The sequence below is a fragment of the Mustela erminea genome, chromosome 20, assembly GCF_009829155.1.
Source record: "Mustela erminea isolate mMusErm1 chromosome 20, mMusErm1.Pri, whole genome shotgun sequence".
Lineage (NCBI taxonomy): Eukaryota > Metazoa > Chordata > Mammalia > Carnivora > Mustelidae > Mustela > Mustela erminea.
Genome location: NC_045633.1, coordinates 39,229,662 through 39,255,354, shown reverse-complemented (window position 1 = coordinate 39,255,354; position 25,693 = coordinate 39,229,662). Strand labels below are relative to the sequence as shown.

The following is a 25,693-nucleotide window of genomic DNA, read 5'->3' as shown; positions in this document are numbered from 1 at the left end:
TTTGAGCTGGTTGAGTTTGCAGTGTCAGAGGTGCTGAGTGTGTGGTGTGGGACCCGTCCCTCTGGCGTGCGGTCTTCCCTGTGGCGGGAGTGAGGGTGGGAAGGGGTGGTGGTTTGACGCGCCCTCCTCCCTCCTGCTACCGACCCCTAGTCGACCGGAGGTGGTTGATGGCACGCGCTGAGCCTGTGACCCACGTGTGCGCTGAGAGGTCGGAGCTGCTTGCGTAGCAGAAGGGTATGGATTGTGACGTCAGAGAAACCTCTTATTACCTGTGTGACGTCCCTGCGTCACTTAACATCTACGTGGGTGTAATTTCTTCACCTGAGAAATCCCCTTCCTTTTAGCTGTGCTCAGGGTGTGCTCCTTGAATGGGCAGTATCCGCATCTCCTGGGAGCTTGCTGGAAATGCAGCCCAGCCCTGGATGTGGGACAGTAATTTGACAGGTGCTCTAGATGATTCTGAAGCTCGTAGAGCAGGGGTCGATGCACTTCTTTTAGAACGGCCCAGATGGTAAACATCAGCTTTTGTGCAGCCGTGGGCAGTACGTAATGGATGAGTGTGGCTGTGTCCCGATAATGCCGTATGAGACAGAACAGAACGAGCCGTGAGCCGGACTGCGCCAGTGGGACATCCTTTGCCAGCTGTGGATAGCCCAGCTGTGGCCATTTCTTTCTCCCGTAAGAGAATAGTGGAGTGCAAATGAGCGAGCTTGAATCTGCTCGGAATTACTTGTGAAAGATTTTAGCAGCCTTTCAGACTTTATTATTAATAGTGGATTGCTTATAACCTACCTCGTGACTTAGAATTTCTAAGGTGCATTCAAAGAGATGGAAACCGTGGCTGGCGGGACGGAGGGGTATTTTGTTTCCCCACGTAGATGACGTACCAAGTGAATGAGGTACTTAAAGTTAATGTACATTTAAAAAGTTTAGTTGCTTTAGTTTTTTTAGTTAATTTTAAAGATCTCTTCCTGTGTTTTTTCCTGGTTTGGATTTTGTTCCTGTATGACAGCTGGAGAGCACAGGAACTACTGCTTGGGAATTGGAATGGAGTGTATCAGGGGCCCCGGGGAGTGTATGGGCAGGAGCAGGAGCCGGGTTTTCTCCCGTGCATGCTGTCCTTGCTTTGTGCTCTTTCCCTTTTGAAAATGAATAATGTTTTGAAAGTACCTTTGTCCTTAGAGATTAGTATTCATGTGGATTCAGCATTTTTATTTTATTTTATTTATTTACTTTTAAAAGGTTTTATTTGTTTATTTGACAGACAGACACAGCGACAGAGGGAACACAAGCTGGGGCGGGGGAAGGGAGGGAGAAGCCGGCTTCCCGCTGAGCAGGGAGGACCCTGGGATCATGACCAGACACTTAACGACTGAGCCCCCAGGTGCCCCTGGTTGTCAGCATTTCAAAAAGGGATTTTCTTACTGTAAGTTGTATGTTAAATATTCTTCTGAAATAATTGTTTTCTCATTAGGTTACTAGTAAAAACGTTTGTGCCTTCGTGGTTGCTACCTACACTGACGGTCGGCCCCCTGAAAGTGCAGAGTGGTTCTGCAAGTGGTTGGAGGAAGCAGCCAGTGATTTTCGGTTTGGCAAAACTTACCTGAAGGGTATGAGGTACGCTGTATTTGGCCTGGGAAATTCTGCCTATGCGAGCCACTTCAACAAGGTGGGTATGTGTTGAAATATGGGGATAAATTCTCTATTATAATTAAAAAAAAATTCACACGCACACACATTCACATGTGTATGTGACGTCATCCCCAAACTTTGGTGTTTAATAATGAACTTCTTGTGTTACTCTTTTTGGGGGGAATTGCTACATATATGTATCCACGCATGGGGTATAGTAGGTTCCCAAGTAAATTTTTATTGAATAAAATGCTTATACCTCTTATTGTCTGGTGTCATAGTGGCCTGGGTTCATGGCCATCGTGTTCAATGTGCTGTCCCCAGGCAGGACCTTGGGGATGACGATCACTGACTCTCTGGACTTCCTCAGCCGCCTGTTCTGTTGTTGAACAACCTTTATGGCTCAAGCTAACCCGGAATACAGTTGAGCTCATTGTTTTTTTTTTTTTTTTTTTTTAAAGATTTTATTTATTTATTTGACAGAGAACACAAGTAGGCAGAGAGGCAGGCAGAGAGAGAGGAGGAAGCAGGCTCCCTGCTGAGCAGAGAGCCCGATGCGGGGCTCCATCCCAGGACCCTGAGATCATGACCTGAGCCGAAGGCAGCGGCTTAACCCACTGAGCCACCCAGGCGCCCTGAGCTCATTGTTTTTTAGTCATTGATTTTTTTTTTCTTTCTTTCTTTCTTTTTTTTTTTTAATTAACATATAATGTATTTTTATCCCCAGGGGTACAGGTCTGTGAATCGCCAGGTTTACACACTTCACAGCACTCACCATAGCACATACCCTCCCCAATGTCCATAACCTCACCCCCTTCTCCCTAAACCCCTTCCCCCGGCAACCCTCACTCACAAATCCCTCACAAAACCCTGTTTTGTGAGATGAAGAGTCTCTTATGGTTTGTCTCCCTCCCCATGCCATCTTGTTTCATTGATTCTTTTCCAACCCCCCAAATCCCCCACGTTGCATCTCCGCTTCCTCATATCAGGGAGATCATATGATAGTTGTCTTTCTCCGATTGACTTATTTCGCTTTAGTCATTAATTTTTAAAGGGAAGTAGAAGAAATACATTTATTGTCTTTTAAGTAATAAAACATTGTTTTGTTTTCCTAGATCTTTTTTCTAAATGAAGTTAATTTGGCTCCTTTTCTTTTGCAGTCTGTTCTCTATACTTTTATTTATTTATTTTTAAAAAGGTTCTATTTATTTATTTGACAGAGATCACAAGTAGGCAAGGAGGCAGGCAGAGAGAGTAGGAATCAGGTTCCGCATGGAGCAGAGCCAAATGCAGGGCTCCATCCCAGGACCCTGGGATCATGACCTGAGCCGAAGGCAGAGGCTTAACCCACTGAGCCACCCAGGCGTCCTGTTCTCTATACTTTAAATAATTAAGAAAAAAAAATACAGAGCATCTCTGTTTCTTGTGGTTCTTAACAGTTACTCGAGCTTTTGTACATGTAGCTCTTCCCAGCACGGGCCCGGCCTGGCCCACCTGTCCAAGATAGAACACGAGTGAAGGTGGACGTGGAGATCTTTCCTTAAGCTTGTTTTCGTTCAGTTGTTGTATCAACGTGTGTGTTTCTGACCATATTTTCGAAGGAAGTAGACCCCAAACCAGTTCAGTTCAGTCATGTACATGTTCTGTGTAATGCCTGGCCCCTCAGGAATCCCGTTCGGATTTCCAACTCCTCAGTGTGCTGCTCTGTAGCCCCCGTCAGCTCAGCCGCTGCCGCCTGCGGCGTGTCGGAGTTCGGAGCTGGTGAGGTCTGAGTCTGGCCAGACGGACTGCGTTGCCGTTTGTTATTAAAATGGGCTTTGCTGCCTTTGAACAAAGTTACTTTGCTAACAAGTTACTTTATTCTGACCATGACTTAGAATAGTAGTTTTCTTTTCAGTCTTTTAAGGCAGCAACCCTTACCCTAGTGAAGGGGTTTGTCCCTTTGTTTATAAATTCTTTTGTGGGTTCTGTCAGCTGTAGCCAGTGTAGTGTTTGTGGGTTGTGGGTTGTGGCTGGGGCTGGAGGGCCCGTTTAGGCCAAGTTCCCTCTTCTGCAGCTGCTGGTAACAGGGTCAGTGACGGGGTGGGTGACGGGGTGGGTGACGGGGTCGGTGACGGCGTCCTGGAGGAACTCGGGCCTTTTGCAGGGCCAGCTCCCAGGCTGTGATTTCGAGGACTGCCTCTTAGCTCCTCTGTCTTCTTGCAGGTTGGCAAGAACGTTGACAAGTGGCTCTGGACGCTTGGTGCCCACCGCGTGGTGGCAAGAGGGGAGGGGGACTGTGACGTGGCGAACAGCAAACACGGCAGCATCGAGGCGGACTTCGGAGCCTGGAAGACCAAGTTCCTCGCGCGGCTGCACACGCTTGAGAAGGGAGAGAAGAAGCCCTGTGACGGCAGCTGCAAGAGCGGCCAGTGCGAGTCGGCCGCGGTACGCAGCGCGTGTGCGGCTCTCGCTGCTGTCCTGTGTGGGGATGCTCGCGGGCCCCCCGAGAAACGCCGTCCCTGGCTTCTGGTTAGAGGGAAGATGCGGCACCGCGGCGGCATGTGCGCGAGCGCGGGCCTTCCCAGGGCCACCAGCCTGCGCGCTGGCCCTCCCGGTTCTCTGCTGCGCGGTCGCGTGGCCGGCCTGGGGCCTTCTCCTGTCGTTGCCCAGGCTGAGGTTACGTGTGTCCCGTCCTCGTAACCCCTAAGCACGTCTTCCTCCCGACTCTCGCCGGAGGGCTGCGTTCTCACTCGGACTGGAAGGCTGCCCGTCACCCTAGATTCCTCTCTTTCTGTCCCTCACTTTCTAAACACGTCTCTGGTCCTTGTTCAGGGACCCTCGTTCTCGGAAGCCCACGTCACCCGACGGTTCCACTGCCGCTGTCGTCACGGCTGTCCGTCTGCGTTTGGTCACCTGCTCACTTGCGTCGTTCAGGAACCACCTTACTTTCTGACTCGCTTTCTCTCCATCCTGTTCCTGTCCTTCCCCGTTGGGGCACAGCCGTTTGTGCCGGTGACTGAAGCAGTGTCCTGTCTGCCGGGGCCTTCACTCCGCTGGCAGCCATTGTCTTCGCTGACCTTGGCCTCTCACTTCCGCAGGCACCTCGCGTCTGGTCGCTCACGTGTCCTACTTGAAGATTCTTTTGGTTTCATACCTTTTTCATCGGGTAATGAAAACTGCTTACGCCGCTTCTGTCCTTTCCCAGTTTGGGTTTTATGCTCATTCTTTTACGAACGATCTCCAGGTGCCTTGCCTTCCAGTGTACTAACCCGCCCGGTCAAACCCCAGACCAGGTTGAAAGCTACCACGTGCCGGCCTGTTTGCCTGCTGCTTGCTCCTCGACCCCGGTTCTCGGCCCATGTGTGCGCTCACACCTGCCCAGCGCTCTTGTTCCAGTTCCCTTTCTCGCTCTCCCAGGGGACTGGCTGTTCAGTACTTTCTCTCCCTGCTTGTTCCTCCGGCTGTCATGGGGAGCTGCCAGAGATCTGTGCCGCTTCCCTCCCCGTCTCCTGAGCCGCCGGGCACCGTGGGCCCGACTCCTGTCACAGCCACTCTGTGCTCTGGGATCAAGGGCTTTTTCTCTGTGTTTTCTGGGTCTTTTTCTGTCTCTTGTCCGTCTCTTCCCCACCATTATACTCTGTGGATTAATGAACAGGCCTCGGAATCATCCTGTTCAAAGGAACAGGAAAGGCAAATAAGAAACAAGTGTTTCCTTCGTTCTGTGTGTTTCCGCTGCTGTTTGTATTTTCTGTTCTCTTTTCTAGCTGGTCTTTTTCCTGTGTTTGCTTATCGCCCCTCCCATTGGTCCCTAATATGTTTTTACACTGTTTAAGAAAATTGCATACGATGAGCCGATGAACTGTTGTAAAGGATACGGTGCGTTGGTGTTTAGTACATTCTCGGTTCCGTGCAGGCACTGCTTGTTTCACGTGCCCCTTTTCTAGGTGCTGGTACGCTTGCTTTCAGATCGGCCCGTTTCCAACTGATCTGTGACCATGTTTGCTTTGCTTCTGCCTGCCCAGATCTGCTACTGAAACCTCTAGTGACATTTTTAGTTCGGTTATTAGTCTTTTCAGAGCAAGAATTTCTTTGTTTCATTTCTATAATTTCTGTCTCTGTGTTGGTGTTCTCTATTGGGATGTCATTCTGGGTTCTTTCAGCTCTTGGAGCATTTTTTTTTTTTTAAGATTTTATTTTTATTTATTTGACAGAGAGAAATCACAAGTAGATGGAGAGGCAGGCAGAGAGAGAGGAGGAAGCAGGCGCCCTGCTGAGCAGAGAGCTCGATGTGGGGCTCGATCCCAGGACCCTGAGGCTTTAACCCACTGAGCCACCCAGGCGCTCCTCTTGGAGGATTTTTAAGACCATTGACTTGAAGTCTTTATTGGGGAAGTCTGCATTTCCTCAGGGATGGTTTCGGTCGATTTCTCCTTTGGGTGGGCCAGACTGTTTTATTCCTTCTTTGTGCTGGTTGTGTTGAAAGCTGCAAGTTTTGAATATTGTGATATGTTAACTCTGGAAATCAGATTCTTTCCCCTGCTCAGGGTTTATTTTTGTAGTTTGTTGGGTTGTAATTGTTTGTTTAGTGACTTGAAAACCATCTTTGTGAAAACTGTCTATTGTGCTTGGTTTCTGAAATCTGTTTCTTCAGTTTGTGCTCAGCTAGTGTTGTGACAGATTTCCTTGGATGTTGTTTTTAAGTTTCCTTTTTTTAAAAAATAGGTTTATTTATTTATTTCTATTAACATATGTAGTGTGTGTTTCAGGGATACAGGTCTGTGAGTCATCAGGCTTACACCCTTCGCAGCACTCACCATAGCACATGCCTCCCCAACGCCCATCCCCCCGCCGCCCCTTCCTTACCCCCCCACCCGCCAGCAGCCTTCGGGTTGTTCTGTGAGATTTAGAGAGTCTTATGGTTTGTCTCCCTCCCGCTCCCCTCTTGTTTCGCTTTTCCCTTCCCCGCCCCCGCAACCTCCTGCCTTGCTTCTCAAATTCCGCATATCAGGGAGCTCATATGATAATGGTCTTTTTTTTTTTTTTAAGATTTTATTTATTTGACAGAGAGACATCACAAGTAGGCAGAGAGGCAGGCAGAGAGAGAGAGAGGAGGAAGCAGGCTCTCTGCTGAGCAGAGAGCCCCATGCGGGACTCGATTCCAGGACCCTGAGATCATGACCTGAGCCGAAGGCAGCGGCTTAACCCACTGAGCCACCCAGGCGCCCGATAATGGTCTTTAAGATTTATGTATTCATTTTAGAGAGCGAGCATGTCTCTCGAGGAGGGGGAGGGCAGAGGGAGAGGGAGAGAGAATTTGAAACAGACTCCCTGCTGAGTGCGGAGCCTGATGTGAGACTCGATCCCAGGACCCTGAGATCATGACCTGAGCCCAAATCAAGAGTTGGCCGCTCAACCGACTGAGCCACCCAGGAAACAAAAGTTTCCTTTTTCTCGATTCAGTGTTTACTTGGTTCTTGTAAACCTTTCTCGGATCTCTGGGAATTAGTCAGAGTTAAATCTTTTTTTTTTTTTTTTTAAAGATTTTATTTATTTATTTGACAGAGAGAGATCACAAGTAGGCAGAGAGGCAGGCAGAGAGAGAGAGAGAGGGAAGCAGGCTCCCAGCCGAGCAGAGAGCCCGATGCGGGACTCGATCCCAGGACCCTGAGATCATGACCTGAGCCGAAGGCAGCGGCTTAACCCACTGAGCCACCCAGGCGCCCCTCAGAGTTAAATCTTAACTTGTAGTTGTTTCTGTGGGAGGACAGGCCCGTGGAGTTACCTACTCTGCCATTTTTGCTGATATCAGTCTCGGGTCTTAACATTTAAACAAACTTAGATTAAAAAAAATTGTTTTTAATAAAAAGTAACACTTGTACATTTAAACCCTCAAATAGTGCTTCTAGGCTTATAATTAAAAACTATACTCTCTTGCCTTATTCTAATTCTTACTTTCCCAGGGCAGTCATTTTTAATTCTAGCTTTTTCATCAGATATTTCCTCTGTATTCCTAAATAATAGGCTCTTCTTGCTATTTCTTGATTTTTAAAGCAGTTCAGAGTCTCTGTCTCTGTCTCACATGGACGCAAACACGGTATCACTTCCCTTCCTCTCATTTCTTGGTGCGGTTGGATCACACTTTCCGGCGGACCGTATTCGTCGACTGCGCACGTGCTCCCTCCCATCTGTGTTCTGTGCTGTCCTGTGTTCAGTCCTGTACACTTACTTCCCTCAGGTAGTGGCTGCATCTGCTTTGATCTCTCTGTGATTGTCACTGACTTATTCCAAAATTCTAGTGGAACTGAAAATTACTTTTCAGTATCCTGTAGTTTTTATTGATTTCTTGGAGGGTTCTCACGATTCCTTTCTCCTCCACGGTTCTGGATGCGTGGCTGTTCTCCAAGACTTGGTGCGGATGAAGTCCTTCCGTTGCCTGGCGTCCTGGGTTGGAGTCCTGGTTCTGGTAACTTCCGTCTTATTTCTTGGTTGACTCTCATTTTGGAGCACATTCTCTAGGATGTGAGGAGGGTTGTTTTGGAAGGAAATTTTCATGTCTTCGTTCTTTATTGTGCCCTCAGAGTAGACTGTTGCTTCACTGAGTAGAGTTCTAGCTCAGAGTAGATTTCGGTTTTTCCCCCAGAAAATTGACCACATTGATCAACTGTCTTCTAGTTAGAGTATTGCTTTTGGGAACTTCAGTTTAATTTGATTCTGAATTTTTATTATAAGATTCTCTTCTACCCCTCCCAAAAGCTTTAGAAGCTTTGAAAAATCCTTTTATTTTTTCTTTGCTCTGTTTTTTCCCCCTAATTTTCTGCCTGTCTTCTCTGCTTTCTCCTCCTGCACAGAATATTTATTTCTAATTTATCTGGATATGAGAAATGCAGCCGCGTGGGGTGCCAGCTTTGACTTTGGTCTTCTGTGTTAGTCTCTCTTCCGTATCATCTCCTCGATTTCGCCTGCTTTTCGCTGGTCCCGTCTCACTGTCAGGTTCTCTAGAGGCCGGCGGATACTCTCCGCTCCGTCTCTCGCTTACTTACCTCTACCCTTTTTAGTTCATATTTGTCCTCTTTGAATTCATCCTATGTTTGCCAACTCAGTGGCACATTTAAAATTGTGTTATTAAAATATTCTGTTATTTAGTGTTCTTTTCTTTTTTTAAAAACATATTTAACTTACTTATTTGAGACGGAACGAGTGTGGGAGAGAGTGTGCACGGCTCTGGGGGCAGCGGCAGAGGGGGAAGCAGCCGCCCTGCCAGTCAGGGAGCCTGATGGGGAGCTCGATCCCAGGATTCCAGACCATGCCCTGAGCCGAAGGCAGACGCCCAACCAGCTGAGCCCTCCGGTGCCCCCGTGTTATTTTCCAGAGTGGGGGTGTTCAGTGCCCTCCACCCGGCATCTGGGAGCAGAAGTCCCAGGTCATCCCCCCCACTCCGGACTGGCTTCCCAGACTGGCTCTCTGCCCCACAGCGACTGCTCTTTCCTAGGCCCCAGAACGTGGTGTTGTCAGGCCCCGAGGATATTTCTGTGTCTTCATTTTACTTGACTTCTCAGCAGTGTTTGCTACTGACTTCGTTGAATCGCTGTCCTGACTGTCGATACCATTCTCATGCGTTGCTTTCTTTTTCACTTGGGATCGTCTTCCCTTTCCTCTACGCGGTGCAGTGTTTCAGGGCTTGGTACGCCGTTCTTTGTTGGTACTTTCTTCCTAGATGAGCTCATCCGGTTCTGTGGCCTTGGGTTCTGTCTGTGTGCTGGCCAGTCCCAGGTTTATATTTCCAGCCCTGAGGTTTGCCCTGATTTCGTTCCCGTCAGTGCATCCTCTTTAAAAATCTCTGCTTGAGGGTGCCTGGGTGGCTCAGTGGGTTAAGCCGCTGCCTTCGGCTCAGGTCATGATCTCAGGGTCCTGGGATCGAGCCCGGCATCGGGCTCTCTGCTCACCGGGGAGCCTGCTTCCCACTCTCTCTGCTTGCCTCTCTGCCTACTTGTGATCTCTTCTGTCAAATAAATAAATAAAATCTTTAAAAAAAAAAAATCTCTGCTTGAATGTCTGAGGCATCTCATACTTGACACATTCAAAATGGAGCTTTTCATTTCTACTCCTGGTCTGTTTCTCCCCACATCTTTCACATTTCAGTGAACTCCATTTCAGTGAACTCACCAACTCAATTATTTCTAGAAGAAACTTGAAAGCCATGCTTAAGTCCTTCCTTTTCCTCATTCCTGCATTGAGTTCCTCACTAAGCCTGGTTGCTTCTGTGTCTCAGACAGAGATCAGGAAACTTTTTCTGTGAAGGGCCCGCTGGTAGAGACTCCGTCTTTATGGGTCAGATGGTTTCTGTTGCAGCTGTTAATCCTGCCGCCGTCTCACGGTGACGTGTAAAAGTAGCTACAGATGGTGTGTAGGTGACGGCTGCCTTTGGATTTGGCCTGAGGCTAGCTGCGTGCGGCTTGCGGGGCATGGTTTGCTGACCTCTGGTCTGAAATATCTCATATCTCAAGGACTCCCAGTTTGGGAGCTTTGCTGCTTTGAACAGTGTCTTTCTGACGCGTTGATGTTCCAGGAGGAGGAGCCCTTTGAGAGCACCAGTGAGGACGAGTCCGGCGCCGAAGACCGTCCGAATCCGAATCCCGTCGTTGACGTTGAGGACCTCGGCAGGATCGTGAGCTGCGCAAAGAGAGAAAAGGTAGCGTCACCCTGGGAGAGGCGGCGTGGGCCCTGCGGCTGGCTGCCCCCTGGCTCAGTTAAGTTTTTTAGAGGAGACAGTGCAAGCGGGGCCAGGGGAAGAGGATGGGCGGAGAGAGAGGCTGTCGAGTAGGCTCCACGCCCCAGGCAGAGCCTGACGCAGGGCTGATCTCAGGACCCCGAGAGTGTGAGCTGAGCCTGGATCAAGAGTTGGACGCTCACCTGGCTGAGCCGCCCCAGCTCTTTGCCTTGTTTATGTGAGCTTGGAGGAGCACGGGCGGATCCCAGGGCAGGAGCTGAGGAAAGGGCAGATGGTTACAGCGGCTTCGTTCCGCGCTGTGGCTGGAGGGACGGGTTGAGCAGCGTGAAGAGATCGTGTTGGGATTCCAGGGGGAACTCTCTTACAGGTGCTTCCCTGTCCCAGAGACTGAGCCGTGCTGGGTGTAGGGACAGCACCTTGGTTTGTCGGGGCTAAGATCAGCGTGTGCAGACCCTAGGAGTTCGGGAGATGTTAGTTTGGCTTGTCTTCGTCGTGACGCGATGAACGTGAGAATGGATGGTGCGGTAGGATTTGACACAGATTCCAGTGATCCGAAATTGAAATAGTGTAATATACACAAGAGCAGAAAATTATATAGACTCGATTTATGTATGAGTTTTGGGAAGTGAGAATATCCTACTACAAATGTAGCAAGTGCGTAAGTTTTAGAAACAGAAGAGGTAAAACCGTGGAAAAATCCCAGAAAATCAATGATAAAATTAACACAACCTCAAATGAAAGAAATCAGTAAAGTAACAGGTTATAATAATATGTTTCCAAACAATAACCGGTTAGAAGCTCTGGCGGAAGAGAAAAATCCCTGTCCAGCAGCTATATACAGGGTAAATAAGTATATAGAAATAAATCTGAAAAATAATGTCCTAAATCTCTGATGAAAACTGAAAACATTCCTGAAAGATATAAAAATGCCTTGAACAGTCACACGTCTTGTTTTTCGATATCGTGACTCTGTTCTAAAGATGCCGTTTCTCGTTAATACACAAATTTGATGAAATCCCATTAAAAAATTAAGTTTCAATAACTCCTTTTTTTTTTTCCTGGAGCCAGCCTTATTGATTCATATGGAAAAATAAACATGCGAGAGTGGTGAGGAAAGCCTTGGTATTTTAAGGAGAAAAACCAGTCCTGCTAGATATTAAAACTTACTGTAAGGTATCTAATTAAAACTGTTTGGCTTCTTTTGAGACAGATCCACGCAACAGAGTAAAATTTCAGGAATAGACCCCAAAATATATGGGAATTTTGTATATAAAACTGTGGTATCTCTTTTCCCTGAGGGAAAAACACACTTTTTTTTTTTTTTAAAGATTTTATTTATTTATTTGATAGAGAGAGATCACAAGTAGATGGAGAGGCAGGCAGAGAGAGAGAGAGGGAAGCAGGCTCCCTGCCGAGCAGAGAGCCCGATGCGGGACTCAATCCCAGGACCCTGAGATCATGACCTGAGCCAAAGGCAGTGGCTTAACCCACTGAGCCACCCAGGCACCCGGAAAAACACACTTTTAAGAGAGATGATATTGGCAACTAGATAGCTACTTGTGAAAATTTAAAATTGGCTCTGCCTCTTACGTATGTCGGAATAAATTACATTGGGTCAGAGATCTCAGTGTTGGAAAAATATATAAATAACAAGAGTTAAGTTAGATGCATTATTTTGAACTTGGAGGAGGGTTTTCTGTTGATTCAAAATCTATAAGCAATGGGGTGGCCGGGTGATGGACACCGGGGAAGGTTTGTGTTATGGGGAACGCTGTGAAGTGTGTAAGTGATGACTCACAGGCCTGTACCCCCGAAACAGATAATACATTATATGTTAATTAAAATAAATTTAAAAATCTAGAAGCAATAAAAGATTGAATTTACCAATGGTTTTTATTTTTTTATTTTTTATTTTTTTAAAGATTTTATTTATTTATTTGACAGAGATCACAAGTAGGCAGAGAGGCAGGCAGAGAGAGGAAGGGAAGCAGGCTCCCTGCTGAGCAGAGAGCCCGATGTGGGGCTCGATCCCAGCACCCTGGGATCATGACCTGAGCCGAAGGCAGAGGCTTTAACCCACTGAGCCACCCAGGTGCCCCTTACCAATGGTTTTTAAAAAAGGTTTTGCAGGTCAAAAGACAGATAATAAAGTGGGGAAAATATTTGCCTTTTATATAATAAAGAAGGAGTTAATTTTTCTACTCTATAAATTGCTCTTAGAAGTTGAAAGAAAAAAGACCTGAAACCTAAGGAAAAAATTGTCCAAACCCCCCGAATAGGCAAGTCTCTAAAAAAGTTGCACAGATAGTCTTTAAGCATATGAAAAAATGCTCAGATTCACTTCAAATGAAGGACATGCACATTAAAACCAGACTGCCCTAGACTTCTCACCTGCCGAAACAGCGAATGTTTAGAAACTGGACAGTGCACGTAGCTGGTGAGGCTCGGGGAGAACAGGTACGCGCAGCTTGGTGATGGGAGTCAGGACTGGCGTAACCTGTGCGGGGGGCGGATTTTGGTAGTCTACCAAATTTGTGCATTTACGCACGATCCCGCAGGCCCAGATGTGTGATTTGCCTTGTAGATCCAGGTTTATGAGTACGAAACAGCAAACACAAGGCTAGCTCTAAGCATGTGTAGCGAACAACTGCCAGATCTCGGTTGGAAAAGCATGAATTATCCACACTGTGTAGATGCTGTTGTGCAGCTGTGCAAAGCAGTAAGGCGGGGGCCGCCCTGGTGGCTCAGTTGGTTACGCATCCGACTCTTGATTTCAGCTCAGGTCTTAATCTCGGGGTCGTGAGCTTGAGCTGTATGTTGAGCTTCGCACTGGGCATGGAGCCTACTTAAAAAAAAAAAAATTGATAAGGTGGATCCACGCGTATTAATGTGATTAATGTGGTGTTGGATTTGATGTGGGAGTTGACCTGAACATCCAAATTTTTTTTTTTTTTTTTAAAGATTTTATTCATTCATTTGACAGAGAGAGAGAGAGAGAGAAAGATCACAAGTAGGCAGAGAGGCAGACAGAGAGAGAGGGGGAAGCAGCCTCACCGCTGAGCAGAGAGCCCGGTGCGGGGCTCGATCCCGGGACCCTGAGATCATGACTCGAGCCGAAGGCAGAGGCTTAACCCACTGAGCCACCCAGGTGCCCCGAACATCCGATTTTTTAAAAAAAATGTGTTTATTGTCATGGCACATTTGCACATTTATAATTTGAGTGTGTGTGTGTGTGTATGTGTGTGTAAATAGTATTTTGTAGCTCTGTTTGCACAAAGAACCTTTCATATTCTTTTTTTTTTTTTTTTCCATAAAGATATATTTGTTTATTTGAGAAAGAGAGAGCACGAGCAGGAGGGGCAGAGGGACAGGGAGAGAATCTCAAGGAGACTCGGTGCTGGGTGTAGAGCCTGACACGGGGCTGCCGTGCGCTCGCTCGATCTCATGATAGTGAGATTGCGACTGAGCTGAAACCTAGAGTCGGATGCTTAATCGACTGCACCAGCCAGGTGCCCAGAACCCTTCCTGCTCTGACACCAGCCGACACCCAGTTCAGTTCAAGTGGCCTCTGTTGGGTTTGACTGCGACACCACCTGGAGTCAGCCTCAGGCTCTGCAGGCGAAGGTCGTGGTCTTGCACGAGACGGCCTCCACTCCGTTGCCAGCTCTCAGCTGGGGGCCACCGGTACTTCGGATCAGCTGGTTATAAATTTGGAGGCCTCGTGATCCCCTGTTTCGGTACTTGCTGGAACGACCCAGAACTCACCGAAAGCACTCACAATGACAGTTTTAAAGGATACAAATTAGAAACAACCAGTGGAAAAGACACGTAGAGCAAGGTCTGAGAGCAGAGGGAGGGAAGAGACTCAAGAGTTTCTGTAAATCCTGGCACATCACCCCTTCCCGCCGCACCCCGTGTTCACTGACGGAGCTGTGCTGAGCTTTCACATCCGGAACTCTTACTGGGGTCTCATTGCATCAGCCCGGCTGAGTAGGTCCTTGGCCGTGGACTGAACTCGTTCTCCAGCTGAGCTCCCTTCCCGTTTCTTGCCCTGCGGATCCAGCTGGCCCAAAGTTGCACCGAGCGGTTGGTCTTTCCGATGACCTGTCCCCATCCTGAAGCTATTTAGGGACAACACCCCCCCCCCAGTCCAGTCGCCTCATTTGCATAACAATGACCCTTCTGGCACTTAGAAAATGCCAAGGTTTTCTGAAGCTCCCTGCCAGGAACTGGGGACAGAGAACAGATGTGTGCTCTGTTATGCCGCAGGCCTGGAAACCAAGGTTGTGAGCGCTCGAATCTGCTAAATGTCCTCCTCCACTTAAAGGAACCGGGACTTCTTGGAAAAATGACTTCTTCCAGGGTTAAGGAAAGGAGAGTCCCATGGGCCTGGGACATCGCGTTGGGCAAGTAGATCCTCAGTGACTGACGGAGATACGTCCAAAGGATGTAAGAACCAGGTCAAAGAGTTTCCCGCAGGCCAAACTGGGGACACTTCGGGCATCAAAGATGTGCGCCGTGATTATATAATGAGCATATGGATTCTAGTCAAATTAAAAGAAAATCAGTCGTTGTGCTACTGAACAAAGGGAGGTACAGGACAGTGTCTTTTTTTTTTTTTTTAAAGATTTTATTTATTTACTTGACAGAGAGAGATTACAAGTAGGCAGAGAGGCAGGCAGAGAGAGAGAGAGAGGAGGAAGCAGGCTCCCCGCTGAGCAGAGAGCCCGATGCGGAGCTCTATCCCAGGACCCCGAGATCACGACCCGAGCCGAAGGCAGAGGCTCAACCCACTGAGCCACCCGGGCGCCCCCAGGACAGTGTCTTTGTAGAAGGTTTTCAGGTGATAAATACAGAAGCCATGATCGAATTAGAAAATCACTTGTTTTCAATCCCATGTAATAATTGATTTAAGCAAGGATTGGGTGAAATGCCTCTGTGGAATAGATGGTCATATAGTTTCAAAATATCCCCCAAACTAACCCACTTAGATGCACCAAAAATAAATAAATCAGCGGAGGGATGTTTTGCTCTTTACGAAGGATAAAATGTACCTTTACAAATGGAGTGAAGGAAATCCCAGTGAAGGTTTGGACGCTGGGAAGCTCAGTGTAGCTTCCCAGTCAGTGAACACACGGATGTGGCGGGAAGCGATGATGTGCCTGGATTCCACACACAGTCAAGTTCAGCTTCGTCATCTGTATGAAACCAGCCTTGCGTGCCTCCTGATAGGAGGGTATGGTAAGATGTCTGCCGTGTCGGCTTTTACTTCCGTGTCTGAAATGTTGAGCCTGAATTTAATCGTGGGGAAGCACTCAGACCAACCCAGAATGCGGGATAGTCTTGGAGACAACTGGCCGGACTCTAGAAAGAGTCAATGTCTGCGTGGCTGTCTGGCTCAGTGTGCAGAGCTTGTGACTCTTGATCCCAGGGTCATGAGTTCAAGCCCCGTGTTGGGTGTGGAGCCTACACTAAAAAAAAAAAAAAATATATATATATATATATATATATGATTTTACTTATTTATTTGACAGCGGGAGAACAAGAAGGGGGAGCAACAGAGGGAGAGGTGGAGAAGGCTCCCTGCTGATCAGGGAGCCCGATGCAGGGCTTGATCCCAGAACCCCGGGATCTTGACCTGAGCCACTGACTGGCCACCAAGGTGCCCCCAGAAATAAATTAAAATAAAGAGTCAGCATCATAAACAACAAAACGTGGAGTGGGGGCAGTTCTAAGGTTTACGAAGACAAATGAAACATAATCAGATGCATCGTACAATCTTTGATCTTGAAGAGAAAAAGCCGTTGTCTGGACACTTGAGAGTATTTGAAATGGATTTTTTGCAGTAGATAATATCGGCTCTTCATTAATTCCCTTTGTTGTGATAACGGTATTGCAGTTCTGCAGTTCTGTCTTGCCTTTTTTAGGAGATGCATTCACAGTATTTAAGGGTAAAGTGTCACAGTGCCTACCACAGGCAGGTGGTTCATTCTGCACACGTGTGTGTCTTGGAGGGCGTGTGTGTGCGCATGTGTGTGCGCATGTGGATGGATAGGCAGGTAGTGGTGGAGCGAAAGTGGTGGATGGTGGGGGGTGTGCCTGTGGGTCCACCTTGTACCTTTCACCTTTTCTGAGGATTTGAAATGGAAAGTGTGAGGACGGACTTTCCCTCCATGCTCCCAGAACAGAACAAGAAAAATCTAATTATCAAATGCATTATAAACTATTTATGATGTTGCCATATAAGACTGTCTCCCATTTTTTTTTTTTTTCTGTCTCCCATTTTTAAAAAAGATTTTATTTATTTATTTGTCAGAGATAGAGCGAGAGAGAGAGCACAAGCAGGGGAGCAGCAGGCAGAGAGAGGAGGAAGCAGGCTCCCCGCTGAGCAAGGAGCCGGATGTGGGACTCGATCCCAGACCCTGGGATCATGACCTGAGCCAAAGGCAGATGGTTAACCCCCTGAGCCACCCAGGCGTCCCCTATGTTTGCTAGGTTTTTTTTTTTTTTTTTTGCTAGTTTTGAATTATATAAGGATTAAGAACTTAATTCTTCCGTAACACACGAGGACTCTAATTTTATGCAGGGTCGTCCCATACTATAATAAATGGTAATTGAAGAAAAAAATAAATTCAACGTTTGTTTAATTTTGCCTATTAAACTTTTTCACTATGAAAGAACATAGCTATAATAATAGAATTTAGGAAATAGAGAAAGGGCAAAATTCTATCAATAATTCTATTGCTCCAGAAAAATCACTGTTAGTCTTTGGAGTATTTATTTTAATCTTGTTTCATATGCACCTAAATCTCCATTATAAAAATATTTTGTTTAAAAGATTTTATTTAAAAAATATTTTACTTATTTGTTTGACGGGGGGGGGGGGGGGGGGGGGGGGGGGGGGGGGAGGAGAGTGTTCATGCGCGTGCGCCGGGGAGCAGAGGGAGAGGGAGCAGCCGGCTCCCTGCTGAGAAGGGTGTGATGCGCTCCATCCCAGGACCCTGAGATCAGGCTTTAACCCACGGAGCAAGAGGCTTTAACCCACGGAGCCACCCAGGCGCCTCTAAGATACGGAGTCTTAATTTGGCAGTGCAATGCCCAGTCTGTAATGTATACCTAGTCTTACTAACGAAACCCAGAGTTTCTAATTTAATTCAAAGGTGAAACTCCTAACATCTTGTCTGCTCTCTGGTCTGTTTGCCAGCTGCTCTTTTGGGTCTGCCTAGTGTCTGGGGAAGGGTTGGGGAGGCAGGAGAGGGAGAAGTAGAAAGTTCTTCCGTGGCACTGGCCTAAGATGCCTCTGTGCTCTCCCGCTCCCCGGGTTTACAGTTGACTCTTCTCCCGGCAGCACTGTCATTGCTTCTTCAGGGACATTGTCCATGGCGGGCCCTGGCCAGGTTCCTTGCACGGACCAAGCGTCCTCTGAGACGTGTGCTTCTGATGGTGGCTTACTCGCTCCTGCGTGCCCCGTGGCTCTGCCTTCGTCTGTCGGAGGTCCGTCTCTGTTCTCTGTAGTTCCCACTTGGTCTGCGTGGAAGACCTTCGCCACCGCACCCCGCTCTGCTCCCGCGGGAGACTCCTGAGTCTTCATTCTAGGAGGACGGGCCGATTCCCCCGGCAGCTGTGCTCACTCGCTGGGGAAGCTGGCCAGTCCCTTGGTGTCTGGACTTCGGGGCAGGAGCCCGGCGCTGCTCAGTGATGCCCTCTGAGTGCGGGGCATCCGCGGCAGCTTCCTCGAGGGGCCGCGCCGGAGCCTCTCCCCTGGGGCTTGGGGCGGGAGGTAGGCACCTTCCCCCAGTCTCTCTCCGAATGAGGCAGGGGTGGGGGGGCTCAGAACACCTTCCCAAAACTCCCCAAAGAAGTTTTCAGACGTCCTCTGTCCTTACCCCCACGTGCTCTGCCCTTTCACATTGATGAGGTGAAGGAGGCATTCACAATTTTTTTTAATTTAAATTCAGTGTAGTTAACATACAGCGGATCACCGTCGCGTTCAACAGCCAGTGCTCGCTCCCCACGGGAGTGTGAGGCTTAACGGAGTGTGAGACAACGCCGTCCCCACCCCAAGCCGCTGCGTCTCAGGACTGTCCCTTGTAAAACGCGTCACTTGATCCGACCCTCCCTTTGGAGTTGCGTTTAACTTGATACCCTGTTTACATGTGTTTAAAATTTCCAAAGAGTGCGGCTCCCTGTCCCTGTTCTTCCTTGATCTCTCGTTTTCAGAGGAGGCCGCGGTTTACAGGTCGCAGTGTTTTTCCAGGTGTTTCACTGGCTTCACAAACACACCTGCGTGTGGTCTGACTTTGTGTTTCTGGCTACACAGCTGGGATCCTTCTGTACTCACGGGTCTACGGACCGATTTTTCCCTCTAACTCGACAGCTCTCCAGGGCCGGCATAGGGACCTGCCCACCTCGTTTTTACGTTCGCGTCGTGGCCCAGGACCGTGTCCCGTAGTGTATTTGGCTCCTGCTGGTTAACACGTAGGTGTCTGAATATTGTTGCTCTTACAGTTTCTGCAGCCAGTATAAATTTGTCTCAAGAATAAGTTCATGAAGTTGAAATTTCTGGATCAAAGGGGATTTTATAGTTTTAATAGGTACTTCCAAATTATCCTATAAATAATTGAAGTTATTTTTATTTATTCGTATAGGAGAGATGAGATTTCTCTATATCTTTGCCAACCCACAGGTGTTACCTTGCCAGCCTGACAGGTGAAAAATAATAACCTGATTGTAATTTGTATTTTTTTCATTTTGAGTCAGATTGAACTGTTTTATTTTCCTGTGAACGATTTCTTTCTGCGTCTGCCTGGTATTTGATAAACCACAAGGTCTGAGGGCGTCGTCCGCATGACCGCTTTCACTTCTGACACCAACTGCAGGTTTTGCTGTGGGGGGCGGGGGGGTTCCTGAAAACCATCCTCAGGTTTGATAATTTGCAGGAAGGACTCACAGAAGTCCCCGAAAGCTGTTATCCTCGTGGTTGTGGTCTGTTGCTGGGAAGGGGAACAGAAAAATTGGCCAAAGGGAGAGAGGCACAGAGCAGAGTCTGGGAAGAACTCACTCATTCTCCAGGACGTGCGGCCCTCTCCGCACCGACGATGGGATGGTGCACCTGCGTGTTCCAACCCGGGAGGCTTTTCTGAGCTGCACCGTCCGGTTTCTGCTGGGGCTTCAGTATATAGCCGTGGCGACTCCCTGCCCGTGTGGCTGAACTCCGTCTCCACTGCCTCCCTGAAACCCCTTGCAGTCTGGTGTGGTCCGAAGGGCCCACCGTGAACAGCAGACCTGCTCTCATGCAGGAAATTCCAGGAGTTTAGAAGTTACTTTCCAGGAACTGGGGGCAAAGGCCAGACTTCCCTTTCGGCAGGACCACAATTTTTAGTACATGCCAACCTGTATCCATTTTTATATTGGCTCATTCGGCTTCTTCTGGAAAGCCCAGAACCAAAAAGAGTTCTTGTTGAGTGTACAACTCTACGCTGTAATATCTAGAATTATTGTCTCGATTGAAGATTGCTGAGCGTTCTTGTTGCTCGTTTTTAAATATTTGCCTGTGTTGCGGTCGCTTCTATTGATTTTGGAAGCTCAGTGTTTCGGAAGCCCTGGCAGAGGGGCTGTGGAGAATGACCAGTGTGTGTGGTGTGGGTTCAGGCCTTGGCCCAGCGAGTGTGTAACTCAGTGATCCGAGAGCACAGCTTACCCCTCACAGCCTTAATCCCCTTGTCTGCGGAGCAGGGTCCGCGCCCTCTGCCTCCCTCGTGCGTGTGAGTCAGATGAGAACACACGTGACCGTGCGTCCCAGTCCCAGCCCGACACACATCTAAGTGAGAAGCGAGGTTGCTTAGACGTTTTTGTTTCCCTACAGCTGGCCCGCCAGTCCCTTCCAGGCTTTCTGCTGTTACAGTTAGCACTGGTCCGAGACCGTTTTTACTTTAAAAAATGTATTGATATTATCTTAGGTTGTATTTTCCCCATATTGGTACACCGGGTCAAAGCAAATGTATAATTTTATGACTCTTAATGAAGAATCCGAGTAGTTTCTCAGTGGCGAAATGGTCTTAAAACAGGGTAGATTTCTGTGCGTGAGATACCTGATTTAGATCGATTTCTGGATTTTTCCGTAAGGCTAAGAGGAGAGAATTAAACTTTATTTGTAGTGAGTGAAGAGTTTAGAATGCTTTTTTTCCTCTAGCTTTATTGAGGTATGATTGATAGATAAAAATTTTATACGTTCAGATTGCACACGGATTTAAGGTATATTATGTGATCTATGTATACATTGTGAAATGATTACCACAGACAAGTTAACAACTCCTTCCTTTACAGTTAGCTCGTGTGTGCGTGCGTGTGTGTGTGTGTGTGTATTGAGAACACTGAAGATCTAATTCAGCAAATTCCAAGTGTACCGTCAAGAGCGGAGTAATTCTTGGGTTCATTTTTTCTGTAGTTTTCATCTGTCCGTTAGAGGGCACTGGAGAGAGCAATTGGACGTTTTGGACAGCTCTGTAAATTATTTTTTGAAATGGCATGATTTGGGATTTTATGAACTTTAAGCAATTGATTTATGATATTTTAGATTTCTCATAAGAAGTTCCGCATGATGTCATTAGATTTGGGGCAAAAATAAATATAAATGTTTTTCTAACTTCTGTGTGACGTGAAAATAAGCAGTGTTTGTTCTTCACTTCAGCTATGGCAGGGCTTCCACGTGGGCCTTGTGTTTTCATTTTATACTGGACATAATGTAACTCAGTGGTGGATGCTACTACTGCCTGGCTTTTCTTTTTCGTGTATTTTTTGGCATTTCCTTCGGCGTCCGTTCTTACGCACTCCCGAGGTGCTAGTTCCGCCAGATTCTTGTCCTGCGCACACTGACTTGCGGGAGCTCTTACCGTAGTCAAGTGTGAGCACTTGTGAGTGTTGGGCCAGAGTACTCCTTTTCTGCAGGACCTTTTTTTGAGTAACGGTCCCCGATTCCCACAGTCACACTGTCTCAGCCGGTGTGTCTGTTGGCATGTCATTTTACTGTGTCATTTTGTTTTCCCATCTCTCAAGTGGGAGAAAACAACTTCACAAGCAGTTGTTGTGAAGGCGGAGGTCACTCTTGTGCACGTTGTGTTGTGCTGCGCTGCGTGCCTTGTGGTGTGTACGTGTTGACCGTGAACCATTTTCGTATGAGATGTCTTCGAACAGCACGGGTTTGGTTGACCGGTATGCCACCACGGTGTTCTGCCTCCCGTCTTCTGGAGCAGGATCCAAGACGGTCGTTCCAGGGCTGAAGAGAGTTCGGGGGTCGCAGCGATGTCCGCGAACCAGAGAGCCAACGTGTGAAATGTTGGAGGCCAGGAAGGTAGATGCAGAAGCAGAGGGGTGGCCTGCCGGGGAGCGCGGCATGTTTGGGGGACTCCTAAGCGGTGTGATTGTCTAGAGTTTTGAGTGGGGGGTGGGCAGGTGTGGAGTGAAAGAGAGAAGGAAGGCAAGGCAGGGGCAAGATACGGGAGGCCTTTTCATTCTCTGTCGTGGGGCTGTGACCTTTAACCAACAGGCGCTGGGAAGCAGTGCAATTCGATCGAGTAGGACGGAGAGTTTAGGGCAATGGGGAGCAAGGGTAGGTCCGGTCCAGTACAGGTTCAGGATATTAGGAGAGATCGAAGTACACGTTGGATTGTCTCATTCGGTTCCCACGTGGACCCTGACATCCATCCTGTTACCGTCTCCATTTTGCCGTTTTACAGGGCAGGAAGCAGGTGTAGACAAGTACAGCAGTTTGTCCGAAGTGGGGTCAAGGCTAGACTCTGTCTCTCTGTTTCACCCTCCAGGGGAACAGTGGTTTTTAGAAGAGAATCTGAAGAGTTTGGGTAGGGCCCAAGGAGTTATCAAGAGCCCGGCAGTCCTTAGGTTGTTTATTTTTTGTTTTTCTCTTGGTTGTGATTTATAAATGTAGAGCAGAATGTTCCTTTTTTTCCCTGCAGTAAATTAATGTTGTTAAATACTCCCCACAGCATGTTCCGGTTAAGCAGACAAACAGTGATATCAGTATCGTTCGTTCTGGAAATAAATGGTGAATGCCTGGTAATTACTCACCAGAGAAGCATTTCAATTTACAGAGGTATCTCGGTGTGTCCAGTTCTGATTACAAAGTTGCACGGTGCTGCAGCGGAATACATGCAGCTGCTCTCCTTGCGTTGTTATTTTTAAGGATTGGGGTATTTAATTCATCCAGAAACACAGGTGACACAGCCCTTCAGCCGCCAGACACCGCCTTTAAACCAGCCTGTCTTACCCATGGCCTTTGTAGCCAGGAGCACTGTTACAGTGAGTTCTGGAATACTTTTTTTTTTTTCTTACAGAACATTTATTTGTTAGGAAGACAGAGAAATAGCACAAGCAGGGGAAGCAGCAGAGGCAGAGGGAGAAGCAGGCCCCCCGCTGAGCAGGGAGCCCAGGCCAGTGCAGGGCAGACGCATAAGGACTGGCACACGCAGGCGCCCCGCGGGGGTTCCTTTCTTAAAGAAATAGGACCCCGCAGAAGTGGGGTTCAATCGCAGCGGAAGGAGTTTTAGTTTCAGTACCCGAAGGAGAGTTTTTAGTTTTGAAAGTTGCCAGGTCTAGGATCCTTATGGAGAGAAGTGAGACGGGCATTGCTCGAGCTAGGAGTCGCTGCGCTCCAGCTCTGAGGCATTCCTCTGTTGGGCCAGACGTGGGCTGCGTGCCGCCCTGGCCGGCAGGGCCCCGGGCCTGAGCCAGCTGCCGGTATGGGAGAACGAGCTCTCCGGAGAGCCTGGGACGGCTTCTGCGTGGCCTGCTGAGGGAGGCTCACTGGATGGTAAAGCAAGGATCGATAAAATAAACGGATCGAAACAGGTTCTTTCTCGCAGAAGAAAGTCTGTGTACTTTGGTAATAAAAATCTTGTTTGTGGCAAACACCTGTTTGGCAGCTGGTTAGGTGGGATTTACCTTCAAATCTTTACCGGATGACTTTTTTTGGCTTGTTTATTTCCTGGTTGACAGTTGGGATGGTACTGCGGTTTCGGGGATGACAGTATGGAAATGAATCAGCTGATATTGCTCGGATCTTCTTTTTTTAAAAAGGAATTAGTACCACTTTTGCTCCCAAGATTATGTAAGATTAATATAGTCCTGTCTGTTTTTTTTTTTTTTTTTTTAAAGATTTTATTTATTTATCAGAGGGAGAGAGGGGGAGAGAGCGAGCACAGGCAGACAGAATGGCAGGCAGAGGCAGAGGGAGAAGCAGGCTCCCCGCCGAGCAAGGAGCCCGATGTGGGACTCGATCCCAGGACGCTGGGATCATGACCTGAGCCGAAGGCAGCCGTTTAACCAACTGAGCCACCCAGGGGTCCCTAGTCCTGTCTGTTTTTAAAGGACTTTCCAACTTACTTATAGTCATTTTCCTAAATGCCTAGGAAGTTAGCTTATAAGCAGCTTTCCTCTTTGCTTGTCAGGAAGCAGCAGCTTGGAGAGGACGTGCCTGTTCTCTCCGGGCAGGTGTGGGGGGTGTGGGGGTTGGGAAGGGAAGGAATGACAGGTTGGAGACCGGGAGACGGGCTCGCTTTCACAGTTGTCCTGTCCTTCCGAGAGACCAGGGCCCTGTGGATGGACTGCGCCAGTCTGTGGGAAGTGAAGCTTCAGAACTGGTCACTCATTGTCCAGTGGGGCGTCCGGGGGAGGGAGGAATCAAGGTTGGCCGGCTGTGGAATTTTCACTTACTTCGGCTTAGGCTGTGTAGCCGCCGTACATGCCTATGTCTGTTACGTTATTGTATTCTGGGCGAACAGTGAACAGTGTCCGCACCCGGGAGATTAGAATTAGGATTGGAATGGTGCTTTGCCCTTCCCGGGGACTGTTCTGAACCACTGCCCTTCTTTACAGAAGTAAAGAGTCACTGCCGCGTGCGGAAGGCAGGGGACCGAACTGCCGCAGAGACAGAGAAGGGTGAATGTCCTGAATGCTCAAGATCTTTCATCATGGCCTCTGATTGCTTTCCTAAATTTTGGTGTAAATGGTTGAAATGCAATAGTTACCCTCATATTTTCTCCTGGACATCTTCTCTAGTAGTGGGACGTGGATCGTACTCCGTGACCACCGTTTTAGGAGTCTGCATTTCATAGGGGTCAGAGTGTGTCTTTTTAACCACAAGTGGGTGTCTCTGGAGCTCTGAGTCCAGCTTTGGATTGATGTGGCTGTGGGGTACGCAGACAAGCTGGTGATGTTTTGTGGAGACAGAGGTTTTGGAGAGCAGATACTGCTGCCTCCCAGCCCTTCTCGCGTGGTTATGGGGAGTTCTAGGAACTTGCCGTGCAGTGACCCCAGAGACGCCGACTCGCTGTCAAGGTCACCTCGTCTTGCTGTACCACACGCTTCCTTTTGAGGCTCCCATCTTTGCTTTTGGATCAGAAATAGACTTTAAAAAAAAGCCAGAGGATTCTTTTATTTTTAAATATTGTATTTATTTTTATTTTTTTGAGAGGGAGAGCGAGCAAGGAAGAGCATGAGAGTAGAGGGGGAGGGCCAGAGGGAAGGGGACACAGAAGCCCAAGCAGCTTCGTGCTCAGTGCTGAGCCCGGCGCAGGACTGGATCCCACAACCTGAGACTGTGACCTGAGCCAAAATCAGGAGTCAGGGGTCGAACCAACTGAGCCACCCAGGTGCCCCTGATTTTAAATGTTTTAAAAGACTAACTGAAACTTCTATATTTTTTAAATAAAATACCCAGCATTAAACGGATTTTATGATGGATGAGAAAATCATTGATGCTTATTTATAAATTTTTTCAGCTCTATCTGAAAATGTGTAGTTGAGAACTGTATTAACGGAAGCAGAATTGTTCATTAGCTTTGCATTTGGATTACATTTCGTTACCAGGAACGCTGACTTTAGTACAGGTAGAGCTAACTTGGGTTCATTGTTTCTCATTTGATCCCTTTGAGTCTCTAAAGTACCTTTTCACTGACTTCCAGTTTTGGAGCAAATCCTTGAAGTAACAAGGAAGGCAGAGAAATCAACGCCCAGTTTCTTTGGCTTACAAGCCTTTCTGTTTCTTTCTAAAACCTCTCTCTGCCTGCCTCTCTGCCTGCCTACTTGTGATCTCTCTCTGTCAAATAAATAAATAAAATCTTTAGCAAAAAAAAAAAATTATAATCCGTTTTCCATTTTTGATACAGAGAACGTTACATGTTCGCAGAAGTAGACAATGATACAGTGAGTCCCCCCCCCCCCCCCCCCCCCCCCCCCGGCGGCTTCAAACACGGACCATCCTCCGGCCTGTCTCGGTTGGCTGCAGATTTCAGTCGCCCTGTGGTCTCTGAGGTGTTTCCACTTTTAGGCAGAAAG

At 47.9% G+C, this 25,693-nt stretch overlaps 1 protein-coding gene across 2 annotated transcripts in view; it reads left to right on the top strand.

Moving 5' to 3' along the window:
* The window catches only part of LOC116581525 (S-adenosyl-L-methionine-dependent tRNA 4-demethylwyosine synthase TYW1-like), a 203,813-nt gene that overhangs the window by 7,821 nt on the left and 170,299 nt on the right, over positions 1-25,693 (top strand). For both annotated transcript variants that reach the window (XM_032328726.1, XM_032328727.1), the window contains exons 5-7: positions 1,475-1,669; positions 3,838-4,059; positions 10,181-10,303. In XM_032328726.1, the coding sequence (XP_032184617.1) occupies positions 1,475-1,669; positions 3,838-4,059; positions 10,181-10,303 (540 nt within the window). The remainder of the gene's footprint in view (positions 1-1,474; positions 1,670-3,837; positions 4,060-10,180; positions 10,304-25,693) is intronic.